The 18,940-nt window shown below is 45.0% G+C and overlaps 1 protein-coding gene across 2 annotated transcripts in view; it reads left to right on the top strand.

Annotated features, from left to right (window-relative positions):
- The window catches only part of LOC119957184 (cysteine-rich motor neuron 1 protein-like), a 345,653-nt gene that overhangs the window by 244,244 nt on the left and 82,469 nt on the right, over positions 1–18,940 (top strand). The window contains exon 5 of one of the 2 annotated variants that reach the window (XM_038784996.1): positions 18,514–18,711. In XM_038784996.1, coding sequence (XP_038640924.1) covers positions 18,514–18,711 — 198 coding nt within the window. Of the gene's footprint in view, positions 1–18,513; positions 18,721–18,940 lie in introns of both variants that reach the window. The other variant, XM_038784988.1, reaches the window with a different exon arrangement.

The raw sequence follows: 18,940 nt of genomic DNA, 5'->3' as shown, positions 1-18,940 counted from the left end.
GCACAGCACACAAAGCTCTGATGTCTTCAGGATTTCCACCTCTGTAAAACTGCTCTCATGCGCTTAGTCTTAATAAATGAAGCCACAGCGTGGTTACTCAGTCCCTTATCGGTGGTTGATGCCCTTTATCTCGTCCAGTAAACAAGCCCAAAATATTATATAATTCTGATAACATGACACCTTGAGGACTACTAACTACTCAACTACTAAATCGCTTATTGTCACAAATAGGCTTCAAATGAAGTTACTGTGAAAAGCCCCTAGTCTCCACATTCCAGCGCCTGTTCGGGGAGGCTGGTACGGGAAATGAACCGTGCTGCTGGCCTGCCTTGGTCTGCTTTCAAAGCCAGCTCTTTAGCCCTGTGCTAAACCAGCCCCTGTGCTAAACTGGGCCATATTTAAGCTTTATTTAAAATCCTGGAATCTAGGGCGCAATCTAACTCAAATAAATAGAGCCCGTTCTGGGCAGGATTAGTGGGGGAACGAGGATGCTATGTAACAGCACTCTGTTTTTAGTGACCTGGTGGGGAAGCCCCCCACTCTGCCTGGAAGTCTCTAATCACCTGGAGACACCAGCTCCCTCCCTCCCCTCCCCACCCCCCAAGGTACCGTTCCACCTGATTCCATTTTGTGGGAACCGGTACTGAATGACACCCAGCTGGGGTCTCCTCGGCGAGGCTGGTAGCTGCCGGGGGCCCCGGTTCCGGCAGGATTGTGCTTCTGATTGCCAGAAAGATATTGTTCCAGCCCGTGTGCTCCTGCGTTGACTGGACTATAGTCTGGTCTTTTATTTTCTACTTATGTTATCACTGTTGATCACACCATTCCTCTTTACCATTTACCGTGCACGATCCACCTTTATGTTACGAAACTTCAGCTCCAGTCCTATTTATTCCAATGTGCCACATATTTGCAACTCACTCAATAAATATGGGATTAGATTTCAAAATGTATGCTAATAATGCTCAGCTTCAACTTTCCACTTCCACCTTTGATTTCACAAAACTCTTGGTGTTGACCTCTTCTGAAATAAAATTATTATTTAAACACCTCAACATCGCCAAAGCCATCTTATTTGGGTTCGTCTTGAGCTCAGTATCCCAGCCCTTAAATTTCTTCCCTCCTGGATGCCTGCTAAACCTCAAGTGACTGTGTGCAGTCCAGGGCAGTACGTCTCCAAGACCGTCAATATCCACCTCCAATAAAATGTCTTTCCCCATCCCTACCTTTTCTTCGCCACTGCTGAAATTCTCATTCACACTTTTATCCCTGCCAGCTGAGGCATTTCCAGTTGACCCACTGTTCAGTCCACAAGTGTGACTCTGAGCATCTCGTTGCTTGTCACTTGATTCTCCAGCCTCCACCCCCAACAACCGCCCAGCTCTTCCATCCCCTCTGTCCTTTGTTTCCTTCACTGTTCCAATGAGGCTCAATGTAATCTCGATCAGCATCCCCTCTTTTGATTAGACACTTTACAGCCTTCTGGACGTGACACTGAGTTCCACAATTCCCAATCATCTTTAGCACGACAGCTGCTGCTAATGACTCTGCTGTGGTGGAAGCCAAGTCCCCGGATGGTGAATTTGATTTTCTCCATTTGGAGAAATTCTGACAGGTCAGACATCCATTCCATAGCTTTGGGTGGTGCTGCCGCCAGCTGAGCAAGATTCTTTGGCGGGCAATTAGGGAGGCACTGGCTAGAGCATCAGCCCTCCTCTCCATAAAAAATTCTGGCTGTTCTGATACCCCAAAACATGCCACTTTCAGGCATGGCTCCACCACTCATCCCCACAACCTTGGACATTGCCTCGAATAAGGCTGTCCAGAACCTGACCAGTCTGTGGCATGACCAGAGCATGTGGGTGTGGTCGGCCATGCCTATCTGGCACCGTTCACATCCACCTCCAGGAAGAACCTGCTCATTCAGGGTCTGGTTAAGTGTGCTGCGTATACCACTTTCAGCTGCATTAGGCTTAGCTTTACACAAGTGGAGGTCTTGTTGACGCAAAGCAGTCCTTCGCTCCACAATTCCCACCCATTTTCAAACGCTCGGTCTTCCTCCCATATTTCTCTTGTCTCGTCCAGTGGAGAGGGTGCCTTCCCAGTAGTTGCCGATATAGGTCCCCGCAGTTTTTGGGGAATTCTTGGGCTCCCCCCACACAAAAGCCTTGATCATTTTTTCTACTGAGTTGATAAAGGCCTTGGGTATATAGATTGGTACAGATCTAAACAGCAAGAGGAACCTGGGCAGTACGTTCATCATGATTGTCTGTAACCTTCCCGCCAGGGAGAGTGGGAGTGCATCCCATCTCCTTTTTAACATCCTCTACCAGGCTGTTCAGGTTCCACTTGTGGATCCGTGTCCAGTTGTGGGTGATTTGGATCCGCAGATAGCAGAATTATTTTCCAGCCGATCTAAATGGTATTCCATCCAGCTCTGCCCTCTCTCCTGCAGATTCACCGGGAAGATTTCACTTTTGCTCAGGTTGAGTTTGTAGCCCAAGAAGGCTCCAAATTCTTTCAAGAACGCCATGATTCTTTCCCTGCTGTTTTGTGGGTCTGCGACATCAAGGAACAGATTACCTGCATAGAGCGAGACTCTATGCGCTCTGCCTACTCTCCGGACTCCTTCCAATTCTTTGCCATTTTGAGCATGATCGCTAGTGGCTCGATGGCTAGGGTGAACAGAAGCGGAGACAGTTGGCATCCTGTCTTGTGCCACTGTGCAGCTGGAAGTACTTAGAGCTGGTGGTGTTCGTCTGCATGCTTGCCGTGGGGGCGCTGTTCAGGGGTTTAATCCAGGTGATTAAACCGTGTTCCAAGCCCAAACCACTCCAGCACCTCTATGAGGTACACCATTTGACTCTGTTCAGGGCCTTTTCTGCGTCCAGGAGATGATCACTGTAGTGATCTCTGTATATCAATATACATGATCAATATATGTAATGCTAGTACAGGCAATTGCACACTAGATGTCTCACTGTCAGGACTTATATTAATAGCTTTCCCACTCTTTCTGAAGGAGTGCATGTCTGGTGTGCAGAGAGAACAGATATAGGAAAGCTAGAGAGAGAAGAAGTTATTAGTTCTCAAAGCATTGTATTGTATAATTGTTTCTTTGTTTTACTGGTTGAGTAAAATTAACTCAATATTTATTTGTATTACTCCATAAAAGTGGGCAACACTATGGAAAAGCGGGTTAGCCCTGTTGCCTCACGGCGCCGAGGTCCCATGTTCGATCCTGGCTCTGGGTCACTGTCCATGTGGAGTTTGCACATTCCCCCCGTGTTTGCGGGGGTTTCGCCCCCACAACCCAAAGATGTGCAGGCTATGTGGATTGGCCACACTAAATTGCCCCTTAATTGGAAACAAATGAATTGGGTACTCTAAATTTAAAAAGAAAATATTACTCAATAAATTAGTTTATCTTTACAAGAAGGCTACAGCTCATTTCAACAACTCGTCTGGTTCAAAAGAGTAATATATATATATATATATTACACAAAGTAATATAACATGGTACCAGGTTAAATTAGGCTTTTAAGAAAGACTAGTAAAGAAAATTTGAACAAAAAAGAGGAAAAATCAGAATCAACTATTCGACTGGCGAAGTCAATGCAACTTCGGAATCCTCGACAAAAACAGAGTATCTATGGATCAAGTGCAAGCTCCAAGACATCTAAAGGCCACTGGTAATCTGAATTTTAAATTGGAAGTTGTTTAAACAACAATTTCAACTCTGGAAGCTAGTGATTTAAACGCTGCCCCAAGCAGGACAGCAAGCAATTGAAATATATAATTTGTTAAATTTTGCTGCTGGGGAAGATAAGTCGAAGTTTGAACAAATTATTGCAAACTTCAATGACCATTGCAAGATGCAAACTAATTAAATCTTAGAAAGATTCAGGTTTCATAAGTGAGTCTAAAAAGTTGGTGAACTGGGTGAATAACTTCATTACAGATCTCAAACTCAAACTCTTAGCTCACACCTGTAACTATGCGAATATTCATGATTCTCTTGTAAGAGATCAAATTGTTTATGGAATAACTGATGATACTGAACGAGAAGCTTTAATTTCACAAAATGATTTAACGTTGAAAATCGTGATAGAGAAATGCATCTCCAGTGAACAGACCAAAAGTCAGTATTTAGAATTTTATCCCAAGGAAAACCACGAAGCATTGAAAATAAAAATGGTGTTGCAGGCAGCACAGAAGACTGTTCAGAACAGCATCTACCCGGTGCACGCGTTTTCTAGCTCAGGACATGCGCACGTCGCACAGAAATGCGAGACTCCGCAAAAGAGGTCTGTGCATGCACGAACGTCACATATGTCATGGCGACAACGTGATGATATGTCATAGGTGTGGCAACACCCAGGGACACTGCCCTGCTTTTGGAAAATGCTATCTGAGATGTTCCAAGCTAAATCATTATGCTTCTCAGTGTCAATCATCCGCAAGTTATTCTCCTCCTGCACATAAAAAGAACTACAATGTGAGAGCTGTTGACAAAGATGAACAAATCAACACTCGACAAGATTTCAACAAGATGATGAAATGTTATCGTCAGAAAATACTTCCTTTATTGGCGTGATTGAGGCATCCACGAAGACTAGTCTGCAAGCAAGCAAGAATGATCTTCAAACAACACAAAAAGCTCATCACGAAAATTGAACGGATCTTCAAGCAACAAAAGATCAAGAAATCAATATCGTCAGCAACGAATGGATGACTACTGTCCATATTAATAATCTTCCAATCTCATCCAAATTAGTCACAGATGCTTCAGCGAATCTTCTCAATTCTAAAGATTTGTCTATGATTAAATGTCGCCATGGCATAATTCCTCCAGAGTGTTCATTAAAAGATTATAATGGCAATCCAATTTTCTCACATGGGTTGTGTTATTTGAGTGCCACCAACAGGGACATTCACAAACAAATCAGATTTATGATAGTGGATGACAATGGTTCTTGACTACTGGGTGCTCAAGCTACTAGGATTTGCAGCTCATTCAAATAATTTTCCTCAATACTTGTGAATCAGTTACACTTAAAGAAGACATCCAGCAACTTTTATATGAATATCCTGATGTATTTCAAGGCTTGGGAACACTACCATATCAGTACAAGATGCTTTTGAAAAAAGATGCCAAGCCTGTGATATATCCACCAAGATGTGTACCTGCTGCTCTCAGAAACAGATTGAAGGCTGAACTAACAAGATTGCAATCATAAGGAATCATATCAAAGGTAACACAACCGACTGACTGGGTTAGCTCCTTAGTCTGTGTCAAAAAACCAACAGGTGACATTAGAATCTGTATGGATCCTGAAGATCTCAATTGTAATATTAGAAGAGAACACTACCCCAATACAGCTAATGGTATCAAGCTGGATGAAGACACAGTATAAGCTATCAAGTCAATCCAAATACCAACACAAGAAAGCAGTCTTACGCTTTCTAGGATTTGTCAACTTTCTAGGGAAGGTCAGCAAGAATCTTTCCAGTAAGGGCAGCATGGTGGCGCAGTGGGTTAGCTCTGCAGCCTCACGGCACTGATGTCCCAGGTTCGATCCCAGCTCCCAGGTTCGATCCCGGCTCTGGGTCACTGTCCATGTGGAGTTTGCACATTCTCCCCGTGTTTGCGTGGATTTCGCCCTCGCAACCCAAAGATGTGCAGGGTAGGTGGATTGACCACGCTAAATTGCCCCTTAATTGGAAAAAATTAATTGGGTACACTAAATAATAAAAAAAAAGAATCATTCCAGTAGAACAATTGCATTACGTCAAAGATCAGAAAGAATACTGATTTCAACTGGACTCAGAGTCATACTAAAGAATGGACAGATCTGAAACAACAATTGTTCCAAGCTCCCAGCTTGTCCTTCTTTGACCCGACCAGGCCCACCAAAATTTCAACTGATGCTGGTCAAAATGGCATAAGTGCAGTTCTACTTCAACAAAACCATTTCAATGAATGGGTTCCCATAGCCTACGCATCCAGATCCATGACTGCGACTGGGTATAGGTACGCCATGATTGAAAAGGAGTGTCTTGGTCTTGTGACTAGAATTTCCAAGTTCCACGAGTATGTTTATGGCCTACCTAGGTTTACTGTAGAGACAGACCATCGTCCACTTGTCCACATCATTGAAAATAATTTAAATGAGATAACACCAAGGCTACAACGACTTATGATGAAATTGCGCAGATATGGTTTTAATCTTGTATATACTCCAGGTAAAGATTTAGTCATAGCTGACACCCTGTTCAGATCCATCAACACTGATATTCTTCAAGAGGAATCAATCAATGACATTGATTCTTACCTGCAACTTTTCAGAGAGTTACTTCCAGCCTCTGATTCAAAGCTTAAACAAATTTGAACAGAAACACAGGAAGATGCCGCTTGGAAAAAAGTTATACATCATCTACAACATGGATGGCCCAAAGGTCATTGTCCACAATACCATAGCCTACAGTCTGAACTGACTATATTGGATGGTATTTTGCTGAGACGGGATTGAATCTTCATTCCAGACAGCATGAAGTCAGAAATGCTTACTAAACTTCATGAAGATCATCTAGGCATAGAGAAATGTAAACACCGTGCCAGATGATCAATATATTGGCCAGGTATGAATAAAGATATCTCTGACGTGATATCATCGTGTTCAACGTGTCAAACACATCAGAGTCAACAATGCAAGGAACCATTGCAAAAGCATGACATTGTTACGTCAGCATGGGTGAAAGTGAGTATCGATCTCTTTCATTCATTGGGCAAGGATTATATTTTAGTCATTGACTAGTTTTCAAAGTTTCCTGAAGTCATGAAGTTGAGTGATCTTGTATCCAATACTGTAATCAAAGCATGCAGAGAAATATTTGCCAGGCCTGGTATTCCTCATACGTCATATCTGACAATGGCCCATGTTTTTAGAGTTTTTAGTGTTCAGCAATTTACAATTTTGAACACATCACTTCAAGTCCTCATTTCCCTCAGTCCAATGGGAAAGTTGAGAAAGGCATCCATATAATTAAACAGTTACTGAGAAAATCAAAAGATACGCAATCTGATTTCTATTTAGTACTACTTACTTATAGAGCATCACCTTTATCGTCAAGATTATCTCCAGCTCAGATGTTATTTAACAGGAACATAAGAACAACTCTACTTGAACTACATATTCCTGATCCTGAACAACAGTTTGCTGTGAAGAAACTTCAGCAACAGAGACTGAAACAGAAAATCATACTGTTCTGTTCAATTCAGATGTCCTGAAGGAGGTTGGTCTGACATTGCTCATATCATTAGGCAATTTTCTCCCAGATCTTATCTGATTGAAACTTCAGATGGTAACATCTATAGAAGAAATCGTCGTGATCTACTTCAAGTCAAAGATCAAACACAGATTTTTCCTCATCTTGACTTCCATCACACAATTTCTAAGCAAGTTGAACAACAACTAAATTCCAATCTGGCAATCAACAAGGACATTAAAACTTCTTCATCACCTTTGAGATTAAGAAGATCCACAAGGAGAAGTAGAAGACCAAATTGACTGAATTTGTGAATTTTTTGCATAATTCTAATGATTGCTGTACTATGTAACCACTACGTTTCAAATGTAAAATTTTCTTTTAATACTTGCAAGAAAATGTTTTTAAAAAAGGGGATCTTGTGATCTCTGTATAATCAAGATACATGATCAATATATGTAATGCTAGTACAGGCAATTGAACACTAGTTGTCTCACTGGGACCTTTATTAATAGCTTTCCCGCTCTTTCTGAAGGAGTGTGTATCAGGAGTCCAGAGAGAACAGACATAGGGAAGCTAGAGAGAGAAATTGTTATTAGTTCTCAAAGTATTGTATTGTATAATTTAATTAGTTATCTCTACAATTGTTTCTTTGTTTTACTAGTTGAGGATTAAGTAAAAAGAACTCACAATATTTATTTATATTACTCAATAAATTAGTTTATCTTTGCAAGAAGAATACTGCTCATTTCAACAACTCGGTTGGTTCAAAAGAGTAATATATATATTACACAGAGTAATATAACAATCACTTCTGGTGTTCTCTTCCTGCATGGGGTCATTATCCCATTCAGCAGGCACCTGATGTTCGAGGTTAGCTGTCTACCCTTAACAAAGCCCATTTTTTTGGCCTTTGCCAAGTGGCCTGGAGATGGATTTTGCTGGGATGGAGGGACTCGGAGCCTCCAAAGTCAGGAGTTTGGGTCAGTGACATGGCAGAGTTTCTTAGGCTAGAGAAAATTAAGTTCGCCTTAAGGGGTTCATTACAGGGGTTCGCTCGGAGGTGGCAGACGTTCATCAACTTCTTCAAGGAGAATTGACCGTCAGCAGGAGGGGGAGAGGGAGACATGGAAGTAACGAATAAGGGCAGGGAATCTAATGTATGGGTAGTTAGGGTTCAGGGCTGGGGAGAGTCGGGTATGTTATTATGGGGTTTTTTTGCGTGTGTTGGATCTCTATTGTTTAAAATGTTAAAATTATAAATGCCTCAATAAAATATTTTACAATAAAAAATAAAGCCCATCGGGTCTTCTGCCACCACCTCTGGTACACAGTTCTCCAGTTGCCTAGCCAAGATCTTGGCCTCTATTTTTGCATCTACATTGAGCAGTGAAATGGGTCTATAGGACCCCAATTCTGTTAGGTCTTTGCCCTTTTTGGGTATCAGCGAGATTGAGGTTTGTACTAGCCTAAGCGGCAGGGTGCCCCTCGCCAGCAAATCTGTGAACATCTCCCACAGGTGCGGGGGCCAGTGCCATCGCATGTTTTTGTAGAGGTCCAGTGGGAATTCATCCAGTCCCGGCGCTGTCCCCGTCTGCATGAATTTGATGCTCTCCATGACTTCTCCCAGTTCTAATGGTGCTTCCAGCCTCAGGTTTCTATCTTCCCCCACAACTGGCACGTCCTATCCATCAAGGAACTGCATCATCCCCTATGGGGGCTCAGAGGTGCGCAGCCCCCGGTAGAAGGCCTTGAATGTGTCGTTGACCTTTTCCAACTCCACTACTAATTTGCCTCTGCTGTCTTTAATCTGTGCTATTACCGTCGTGGCTGCCTGCTTTCTCAGCTGTGAGCCAGCAGGTGGCTGGCTTTGTCTCCGTGCTCGTTAAGGGTTCCCCATGCCTGGCTGAGTTGGTGCACTGCTTTCCTCATCAAGAGCAGATTAAAGTCCATTTGTGATGTGTTGGGTACTCTGGATCTGTGGAGACTGCGTTTACCTCAGCAGTAACACATACAGGCTACGAACACTTGAATTAGTACAACATTATTTTATTAAGCTAGAAACTGTTGAACATACTTTCACTGTGGGTCGACACTATGTTAGATTAAACTAAAGACCTATGCTTATCCTAACCAATCTATGCACTCAGCACATGGTGAAGATCTGTGCTGCAAGCTGTGAGCTCTGTCCTTCTGAGAGGCTGCATCCCGAATGAGCGGGAAAACTGTTGCCCTCTGTCTTTATAGTGAGTGTGCTCTAACTGGTGATTGGCTGTGGTGTTGTGTGTGTTGATTGGTCTTGCTGTGTGTCAATCAGTGTGTGTCTGCACCATGATATACCGGTGTATATTATGACAATTTGTAGCTTTTCCCTCTCCACCAGAAGCTCTATGGTCTGGCCCGTGGAGTATATCTCCAGTATGGAGTTGACTAGCTGTTGCCTTGCTGCCCTTTCTTCCCTGTCTTTTGTGTTTTGTAGGCAATAATTTCACCCCTGATCACAGCCTTCAGCACCTCCTAGGGCGTGGCAGGTGAGACCCGTCCATTCCGGTTATTGATAATATACTCATCTATGGCCTTCGATATTTTCATAGATTTCATAGAATTTACAGTGCAGAAGGACGCCATTCGGCCCATCGAGTCTGCACCGGCTCTTGGAATGAGCACCCTACCCAAGCCCATACCTCCACCCTATCCCCATAACCCAGTAACCCCACCTCACACTGAGGGCAATTTGGACCCTGAGGGCAATTTAGCCTGGCCAATTCACCTAACCTGCACATCTTTGGACTGTGGGAGGAAACCGGAGCACCTGGAGGAAACCCACGCAGACACGGGGAGAACGTGCAGACTCCACACAGACAGTGACCCAAACTGGGATTCGAACCTGGGACCCTGGAGCTGTGAAGCATTTGTGCTAACCACTATGCTACCGTGCTGCCCTTTCTTGCAGAAAGCCTTGTTGGCCAGGAGGGCCGTGTCCATCTCCATGGGGGGCATTGGGAACGGCCCAACTCCAACCTCACATACAAGTCGTGTGGAGCGTGGTCGGAGATTACGATTGCAGAGTATTCCAATCTTACTATCCCTGTATGTACCGAATTCAATCCAGGTGTATACATTATGTACCTGGGAGAAGAGCGAGAACTCCTCCCCTGGATGGGTGAACCTCCATGGATCCACTGCCCCCATCTGCTCCATGAATGTGCCGAGTTCCTTTGCCATATTAGAGGTCCTCCCTGTTTGAGGTTCGACCTGTCCATCCATGGGTTCTGTGCAAAGTTAAAGACGCCATGAAAGGTCGGTGTGTATCAATGTTGGGGATTTCCACTCTAGTCTTTATAAATTCTGTGTCGTCCCAGTTGGGTGTGTACATGTTGACGAGGACCTCTGGTACCCTGTTCAGAACACCGCTGACAATGACATACTTTCCCCCGGGTCCATAACTGTCCCCGTCGCAGTAAACATGGTCTCCTTATTTAACAGTATGGCCACCTCCCTAGCTCTCGTCCCATAGCAGGAATGGTAGTTAGTACCACCCAGCCCTTCCTTACAAGCAGTTGGTCCTTCTCCCTCAGGTACGTCTCTTGGAGGAAGACTATGTCAGCTTTCATACTTTTGAAGTGGGCGAAGACTCTGGATATTTTCACTGGGCTGCTGAATCCCCTGACGTTTGAGGTGACTATCCTGGTGGGGTTTTTTTGTCTCCAACCACCCCCACCCCTCCACCCCGCCTTGCGGGATCAATCATACATACCTGGTGGATGGGTGCCTGCACTCTGGGGTTTCCCTTTGTTGCTGGGCCACCCAACATGGCCGACAACTATATGTTCGTTATGTGGGTGAGCCCCTGCACTCAGGTTTCCCATTTGTTCAGGGATCCTCCAAAGTGTCTGCTTGCAGTGCCATTCCATGTTGCCACATGAGCCTGTTTTAGCCAGCCTAGAGCCCTTGCCATCCTTGTCCCTATGTTTTCCCTATGGTTCTTATCCCCCCTTGTCTTCTCCCCCTCCTATTTTTGTCCCCCATTCTCTACTCTCCTTCCCTCTTTTACCCCTAGCTGTCCCCCTATTGGTGTTATGTGCCTCTCCAGTTGTCAGGCGCTCTCTCCTCTGTGGGAGATGTGCCACAGCCTCCTCTCGCTCGTACCTCCTGGCGCTAGCTTTCCTGCTAGTGTGGTGGCCCCCTTTTTGGCGTCGGTTACGTATCTACCCTTTGCCCGCAATGTGGTTTCCCCTCCTGCTAGCCTCTTCACCCTCTTCTGTGCTCCGCTGCCCTCATCCCTTCCTTCCTACGTTTTGACTCCCGTATTCCGAGCAAGGCACTGCAGTCCCATGCAAAGTACTTTTCAGGTTAATTCAGTCCCTTTGGGTGATCTTTTCACTGCTGTCTTTGCTGCTGTTTCCCAAGCCCATTTTCTTGGGACAAATTTGTCCATGTCTGCAGGGCTCATGAGAAAAAGCTTCCTGCCCTGGATTGTGACCCAGAGTTTAGCCAGGTACAGCATCCCAAACTTCATTTTGCTCTTTTATAGAGCTGCCTTCGCCCCGCTGAACTCCGGCCAGTGCTTGGCCAGGTCTGCACCAATGTCCTGATATATACTGATCTAGTGCCCTTCCCAGTTACAGGTCCTTGCTTGCCTGCCCCGGGCGCAGAATTCTTTTCGGTCCTGGTACGGGTGCATTTTAGCAATTATCGTCCTCGGCTGCTCTCTGGCCTTGGGTTTTGGCCGGAGCGACCAGTGGGCTCTGTCTATTACTGGCGGGTTGGGGAAGCTATCCTTTCCCACCAGGTTTCCCAACATCTGGGCTGCATACTCCATGGGGTCCCTGTCTTCAGTCCCTTCCAGCAGGCCCACTATCCTTAAGTTCTGGCGCCATGACTGGTTCTCTTGGCCCTCTATTTTCCCTTCAGACTTCCCTGCGTCACAACCAACCTCGCTATTTCTGACTCTAGGACAGTGATCCGTTCAGGCTTTTTCTAGTTGCTTGATGGTGCTCCCTTGGGCCTCCAGTCACCTCTCTGACTTGTCCAGGGCCACCTGCATAGTTCCCAGGGCCTCCGCAACTGCCACCTTGACCGCTGCTTCAACCTTGGCCTTTATCTCTTCCCTGAACTCCGAGTTACCTGGAGAGGAACTTCTTCAGAGAACCCCATGTGCAGTTTAACAGTCTCTCTCATTCTGCTGCGGCCGGCACTTTGTCACATTGTGCCTCTGCCTGTTTCTCCTGATGTCTGCCATTTTTTTGTCTCTTTACGGGCTCTGGAGCTACTGTGCTCGGCATCTACTTTTGTGTTGTTGTTAGATAGGATAAAAGAATACATATTTCCTTGTTTTAGCAGGCTATTTTGAGTAAAAGAGACTAAATTTGGGTTCTTAGGAGGAGAGCCACCTGATGTGCGACTGGTCAGCACATCCCTGTCACTGCTAGTCTAATTCATCTCCATCTTATCCATAGAACCTATCTCTTCAATGGGCCTTTGATCACCTTTGCTCCTATAGCTTAGGGTTTGTTCACTTCCTGGAAGGCTTTAAACTCTTCCGCTATGTTCAATGCACAACTGCACTATGTTGCCAATCATATTACTTATAATTTCAACGAGTTTATGACACAGAAACAAGCTTGATGGCTCAACCAGTCCTTGGCTGTGTTTATGCTCCACATGAGCCTTCTCTGGTCTTTACTCATCTAAGTCTATCAACGTAACTATTTATTACCTTCTGCCTCAAGTAGTTCTGTCACAGTCAGAATTTGTGTTTCTATTTACTGCCCATGGTCAGTATGTTTCCACTTCGAGATTTGTGTGTTTCTCCACCTCAGAGTGAGTGTCCCAGTTAAATGATTCCAGCAGCAAGCATTTTGAGAGTTGTAAATAAAGGTTATTTATCACACACTTCCACCAACTTAGCGCAATGTTTCACTCTCTCATCTCACGCACACTTGACGCACACAAAGATTAGATACAGATGGAGGTAATGTTCTGTTCTAATTTATAATTATCTCGATCTCTTTTGTGGCAGAACTGTAGTTTCTCAGACACAGTTGATGCTCTACAGTTGGAGTGAAGATCATGTAAAGCGAGGGATCTCTGTAGGCTGTGAGGTTTCTTGGAAGAATGTCTAGCAGGTTGATTCTCAGGTGAACTTCAACTGGAACAGGTTGAGTCCTTCTGGGAGATGGGGGTCACCCACTTTCAAAGTGCTGCTGTTAATTACCTTGGCTGCTTGTTGATTTGAAACTGATGGCCTTTGGTGGAACATTCTTGCCTGCAAGCAGCCCCTTTCAGGTTTTAAAAGCAGAAAAATATTGTTCCCCATCATGTGACCTGGGCAAGTTCACAATCCTCCTTCCAAACAAAAGGTGTGTTTATGTACAACCGTACATTTCTGGTATCATTCTTGCAAATCTCCTCTGCACCTTCACCGGTATCTCTGTATCCTTTTTATAATATGGAGACCTGAATTGCATGCAGTATTTCCCCCTTGAGGTCCAATGAAGGTTTGATACAAGTTTAGCATAACTTCACAGCATTCCAATCCTATCCCTGTAGAAATAAAACTTATGCTTGGTTTGCTTTTTTTATGGACTTGCATACCTGTGGGGCAACTTAATGCATTTATAATCAGATCCTTTGCTCATCTACCTCATCTAGTGTAGGAGCTGGCCCCATCATCCAATGGGAATCAAACGCGTAGATCTTGGTGCAGAGCGTGGGCTTTCGTAGCCAGAGTAGATACTGGAGCTAGTAGTGATAACATCGTGAATATCATAGAATTTGCAGTGCCGAAGGAGGCTATTCGGCCCATCGAGTCTGCACTGGCTCTTGGAAAGAGCACCCTACCCAAGGTCAACACCTCCACCCTATCCCCATAACCCAGTAACCCCACCCAACACTAAGGGCAATTTTGGACACTAAGGGTAATTTATCATGGCCAATCCACCTAACCTGCACATCTTTGGACTCTGTGAAAGACTCTGTGTAAATACCGTCTGTGAATATACTGATATAATTCATTAAACACACTGACTGGTGGTCGCCAATCTTTCCTTTACCACACCTAAGTAATAAGTATCTCCCTATTCTTCCCACCAAAATGGACCACCCCACTTTTATCAGTGTTGAAATAATTCGCCAATAATTGTTCTATTCTGTAAACAAAAGAACATAAGGACTAGGAGCAGGAGTAGGCCCCTCGAGCCTGCTCCGCCATTCAATGAGATCATGGACTCAGCTCCACTTCCCCGCCCGAACACCATAACTCTTTATTCTTCAAAAACTTATCTATCTTTATATTGAAAACATTTAATGAAGGAGCCGTGACTGCTTCACTGGGCAGGGAATTAGATTCACAACCCTTTGGGTGAAGAATTTCCTCCAAACATCAGTCCTAATTCTATTTCCCCTTATTTTGAGGCTATGCCCCCTAGTTCTGCTTTCAACCGCCACTGGAAACAACCTCCCCGCATCTATCCTATCTATTCCCTTCATAATTTGATATGTTTCTATAAGACCCCCGCATCCTTCTAAATTCCAACGAGTACAGTCCCAGTCTACTTGACCTCTCCTCGTAATCCAACCCCCTCAACTCTGGGATTAACATAGTGAATCTCCTCTGCACACCCTCCAGCGCCAGTCCGTCCTTTTTCAGGTAAGGAAACTAAAACTGAATATCATACTCCAGGTGTAACCTCACTAACATCTTATGCAGTTGCAGCATAACCTCCCTAGTCTTAAACTCCATCCCTCTAGCAATGAAGGACAAAACTCCATTCGCCTTCTTAATCGCCTGTTGCATCTGTGAACCAACTTTTTGTGACTCATGCATGAGGACACCCAGGTCTCTCTGCACAGCAGCATGTTTTAATATTTTATCATTTAAATAATAATTCCTTTTGCTGTTATTCCTACCAAAATGGATAACCTCAAATTTGTCAACATTGTATTCTATCTGCCAGACCCTAGCCCATTCACTTAAACTATCCAAATCCCTCTGCAGACTCCAACATCCTCTGCACTTTTTGCTTTACCACTCATCTTAGTGTCATCTGCAAACTTGGACACATTGCACTTGGTCCCCAACTCCAAATCATCTATGTAAATTGTGAACAATTGTGAGCCCAACACTGATCCCTGAGGGACACCACTAGCTACTGATTGCCAACCAGAGAAACACCCATTAATCCCCAATCTTTGCTTTCTTTTAATTAACCAATTCTCTATCCATGCTACTACTTTACCCTTCACGCCATGCATCATTATCTTATGCAGCAACCTTTTGTGTGGCACCTTGTCAAAAACTTTCTGGAAATCCAGATATACCACATCCATTGGCTCCCCGTTGTCTACCACACTGGTAATGTCCTCAAAAAATTCCATTAAATTAGTTAGGCATGACCTGCCCTTTATGAACCCATGCTGCGTCTGAGCAATGGGACAATTTCCATCCAGATGCCTCGCTATTTCTTCCTTGATAGATTCCAGCATCTTCCCTACTACCGAAGTTAAGCTAACTGGCCTATAATTACCTGCTTTCTGCCTATCTCCTTTTTTAAACAGTTCTTGCACGTTTTCTAATTTCCAATGTTTCATGTTCCATGTTCTCCTGTAATTTGTTGCTGCAGTCCTCCTCAGTATTGACTCGCCAATGCCATTTGATGTCGTTCACAAATTTAAAAATTATGGGCGCGATTCTCCGCAAGTGCGGCGAGTCGTAAAGGCTGCCGTGAAACTGGCCGTGTTTCACGGCAGCCTCCGCGCCCTCTCCCAGGACCCGATTCTCCCCCCCGGGCGGGGCTAGCAGCGGGGCCCCGTGAAGCACGGCATCGCGGGCTTAGCGACCGTCGCTAAGTCCGCGCGCCAAGCGTCACGCCGGCTGACGTGCACGATGATGTCAGCCGCGCATGCACGTGACGTCATCACGCAGACGCGTCAAACCGCGCATGCACGGGCCGTCATGCCCCTCAGCCGCCCCGCGGACTGATCCTGCGGGGCGGCGGAAGAACAAATAGTGCGCGGGTATCGGACCCGCTGCCCGCGATCGGTGGGCACCGATGCCACCCTTGGCACGGCCACCCTTGGCACGGCCGTGCCAATCGGTGCCATGGTTGTCCGGGACGGCACTTTGCGGCTGTTTTCACGAACGGTGAGAGCAGGTGTGATCGCGTTCGTGAAAACGGCCGTAAAGGCCTGGGAACTCGGCCCATCGGCCTGGGGAGAATCGCTGTTCGCGGTAAAAAACGGCAAGCAGCGATTCGTGTCGTGGGGCGGCCGTGTGGGGGGGGAGAATAGCGGGAGGGCGTGAAAATTGTCGGGAAGGCCCTCCCGCTATTCTCCGACCCGTCATGGGCAGCGGAGAATCGCGCCCCATATTTTTGATTTAAAAGTCCAAAATATTAATGTAAATTTTGAACAAAATTATATTGAGAAATAATTAAATTATAATGGGGCATGGCCTCCTTTTAGAGCTGGTACTTAATTGATTGATTCAGGAACTTTTGAACTTTAGTAAGAGAGTGACGAGACAGAAGGAATTTAAAATTACAGTGCCATGTTAAAAAATTCACAATAAACATCTCTATTGCTAGGCTGCAAATTTATCTCTGCGGACAATTCTTAATTTTTAATCTGACGCATGGAATTCATCCAATTTTTTTTAGCTTTGTCATTTCCATTCAGTTATTCATGGATGATGCAGCTGAAAGAATGTTTTCTGCTAACACTTGTTCTGATAAGAGATGAGAACTCCTGTATACTGTTCTATCTTGCTTAATTTAAAACATGTCTTGTTTGCTATAAAACATGTAGTTATTGGTTGTGGTTTGAGCTAATGCAGTGGTTGAATGTTGAGCCCCCACCACTTGTGTGGGTTCTCCTTATTTAGGGAGTCTCTGTTGGGGTCTCTTTATTTAGGGGTCTCTGGTGAGGGGGGTCTGGTGGGTGGGAAGGTCTTGCATTATAGGAGGGGAGGAGAGTGGCATTCAGATGGACTTGGGGGGCAACTCCCTTAAAGTGTTTTCCCCTTTGCCCACCACGTCAGGGTCACATCTGTGATATTTTTAGTAATTCTTGCCCATGTGATTCCCAGCCCAGAGGACAAGAGAAACACGTGGGCCGGGAGAATATGGTGCCCGACCTACTAAGACCCATCCTCCCGCTGGCGTGGGGCGCGAACCTAGATCCCAACGTCAACAGGGCTGGAGCATCGGAAATGGATTGCTGCCCAGCACCTATCCCGTTCTCTTCGCTACCGCTGGATTCTCCGCCTCATTGAGAACCCAGCTACCGGTGGCGCAAGGCGGAGAATTTCATCCCCTGAATCCTCTTGGGGAAATGTTTCCAAGTTAGAGGGAACGTGCTTCTGCTGCTGACTTCCTTGGCTATTTCCATCCATGCCTGTTTGGTTAGAGAGGTTTTCTTCTTCCTCCTGTCCTTGGGAGAACACACCTCACTGCAGTCCCAGAGATCCTGCAGCAGGCCCTCCAGGTAAGATGGAAAGACCTCGGGGGGCAGCCTCCAAAGCGGCTCCCCCAAGCTTGTGTTTGCTGCACCTCCAGAAATCCAGTCAAGCCTTTTGACCTACACTGAGGACTCTTTGATTTGAAATCCTTAGATAGATTCGGTGCAACATCCCTCGCTCTTTCTGATTGGTTGAGAAACTTGGCAGTAGGGTAAAATGCCGTGATTTGGTTAGAGTGAGCAAAAAGCCTACTCACATCAGCAGTTGACTTCCCAATTTCTCCCAAGTCTGAAAGTTGAAAATTCTGCCCAATAACTCCGGGTGGGATTTTCCAGCAGTGGAGGCAGCTCATCATTGGGTGCCGGCGGGATCTTCCAGTTTCGCCGATGTCCATAGCATTTTGCGTGAATCGCCAGTCCCTCCGGGGGTTTACCTTTGGTGGGACTAAAAGTTCCTACCAGTGGAAAGGGCCGGAATATCCCACCCTCAGTCTCTCTTACCACAGTCTGAGTGACCTGCTGAGAATTTCCAGTATTTTCTGTTTTTATGTCACAACTGATTTATGTTTCACTTTTAAATCTCCTATGTTTAATATTGGTTATTGCAGAACTTCATTCCTAATGTAATTTCCAGGAAAAAAGTGAAATACCATTCTTCCCGATACAAGAAGTTAAAGAAAAAAGTATTTCCTCTTAATCTATATACGGTGCAGTTTTGGAATAAATCATGTTGACTTTTTTTAAAAATGATTTAATCTCATTCATTGTAACTTTTGTTTTGTGCAGACCCAATTTTTCCAGCCATCAATGGACTTGGCTGTTTGGCAAAAGGTCAGATTCGAGCGCACGGTGATCAGTGGCGAGAGGATGACTGTACTTTCTGCCAGTGTGTCAATGGGGAGCATCACTGCATGGCCATGGCATGCAAGCAGGCCTGTCAGAATCCAGTCAAGATTCCAGGGGAGTGTTGCCCTTTCTGTGAAGGTAAATACAGTAAGTCGGTGCAAACTTTGAAATTCTAACTTTAACACGTTACATTGCTCATGCAAGGCAAGTTTTCACTTTATTGGACATTGTTTAACTCAAATTAAAATTAGGGCTTCAACTGAAATACCATGAAAGGCGCTGATTGTACAGGAGTGCCCTCATTTATCTGCATTTCTTCCTCAGTAATATTTTGACCTCAGCATTGATTAAAGAAATCCCGGTAGCA

Source organism: Scyliorhinus canicula, chromosome 2 (assembly GCF_902713615.1).
Source record: "Scyliorhinus canicula chromosome 2, sScyCan1.1, whole genome shotgun sequence".
Lineage (NCBI taxonomy): Eukaryota > Metazoa > Chordata > Chondrichthyes > Carcharhiniformes > Scyliorhinidae > Scyliorhinus > Scyliorhinus canicula.
Note: the sequence above shows the minus strand (reverse complement) of the source record. Positions and strands in the feature narration are given on the sequence as shown.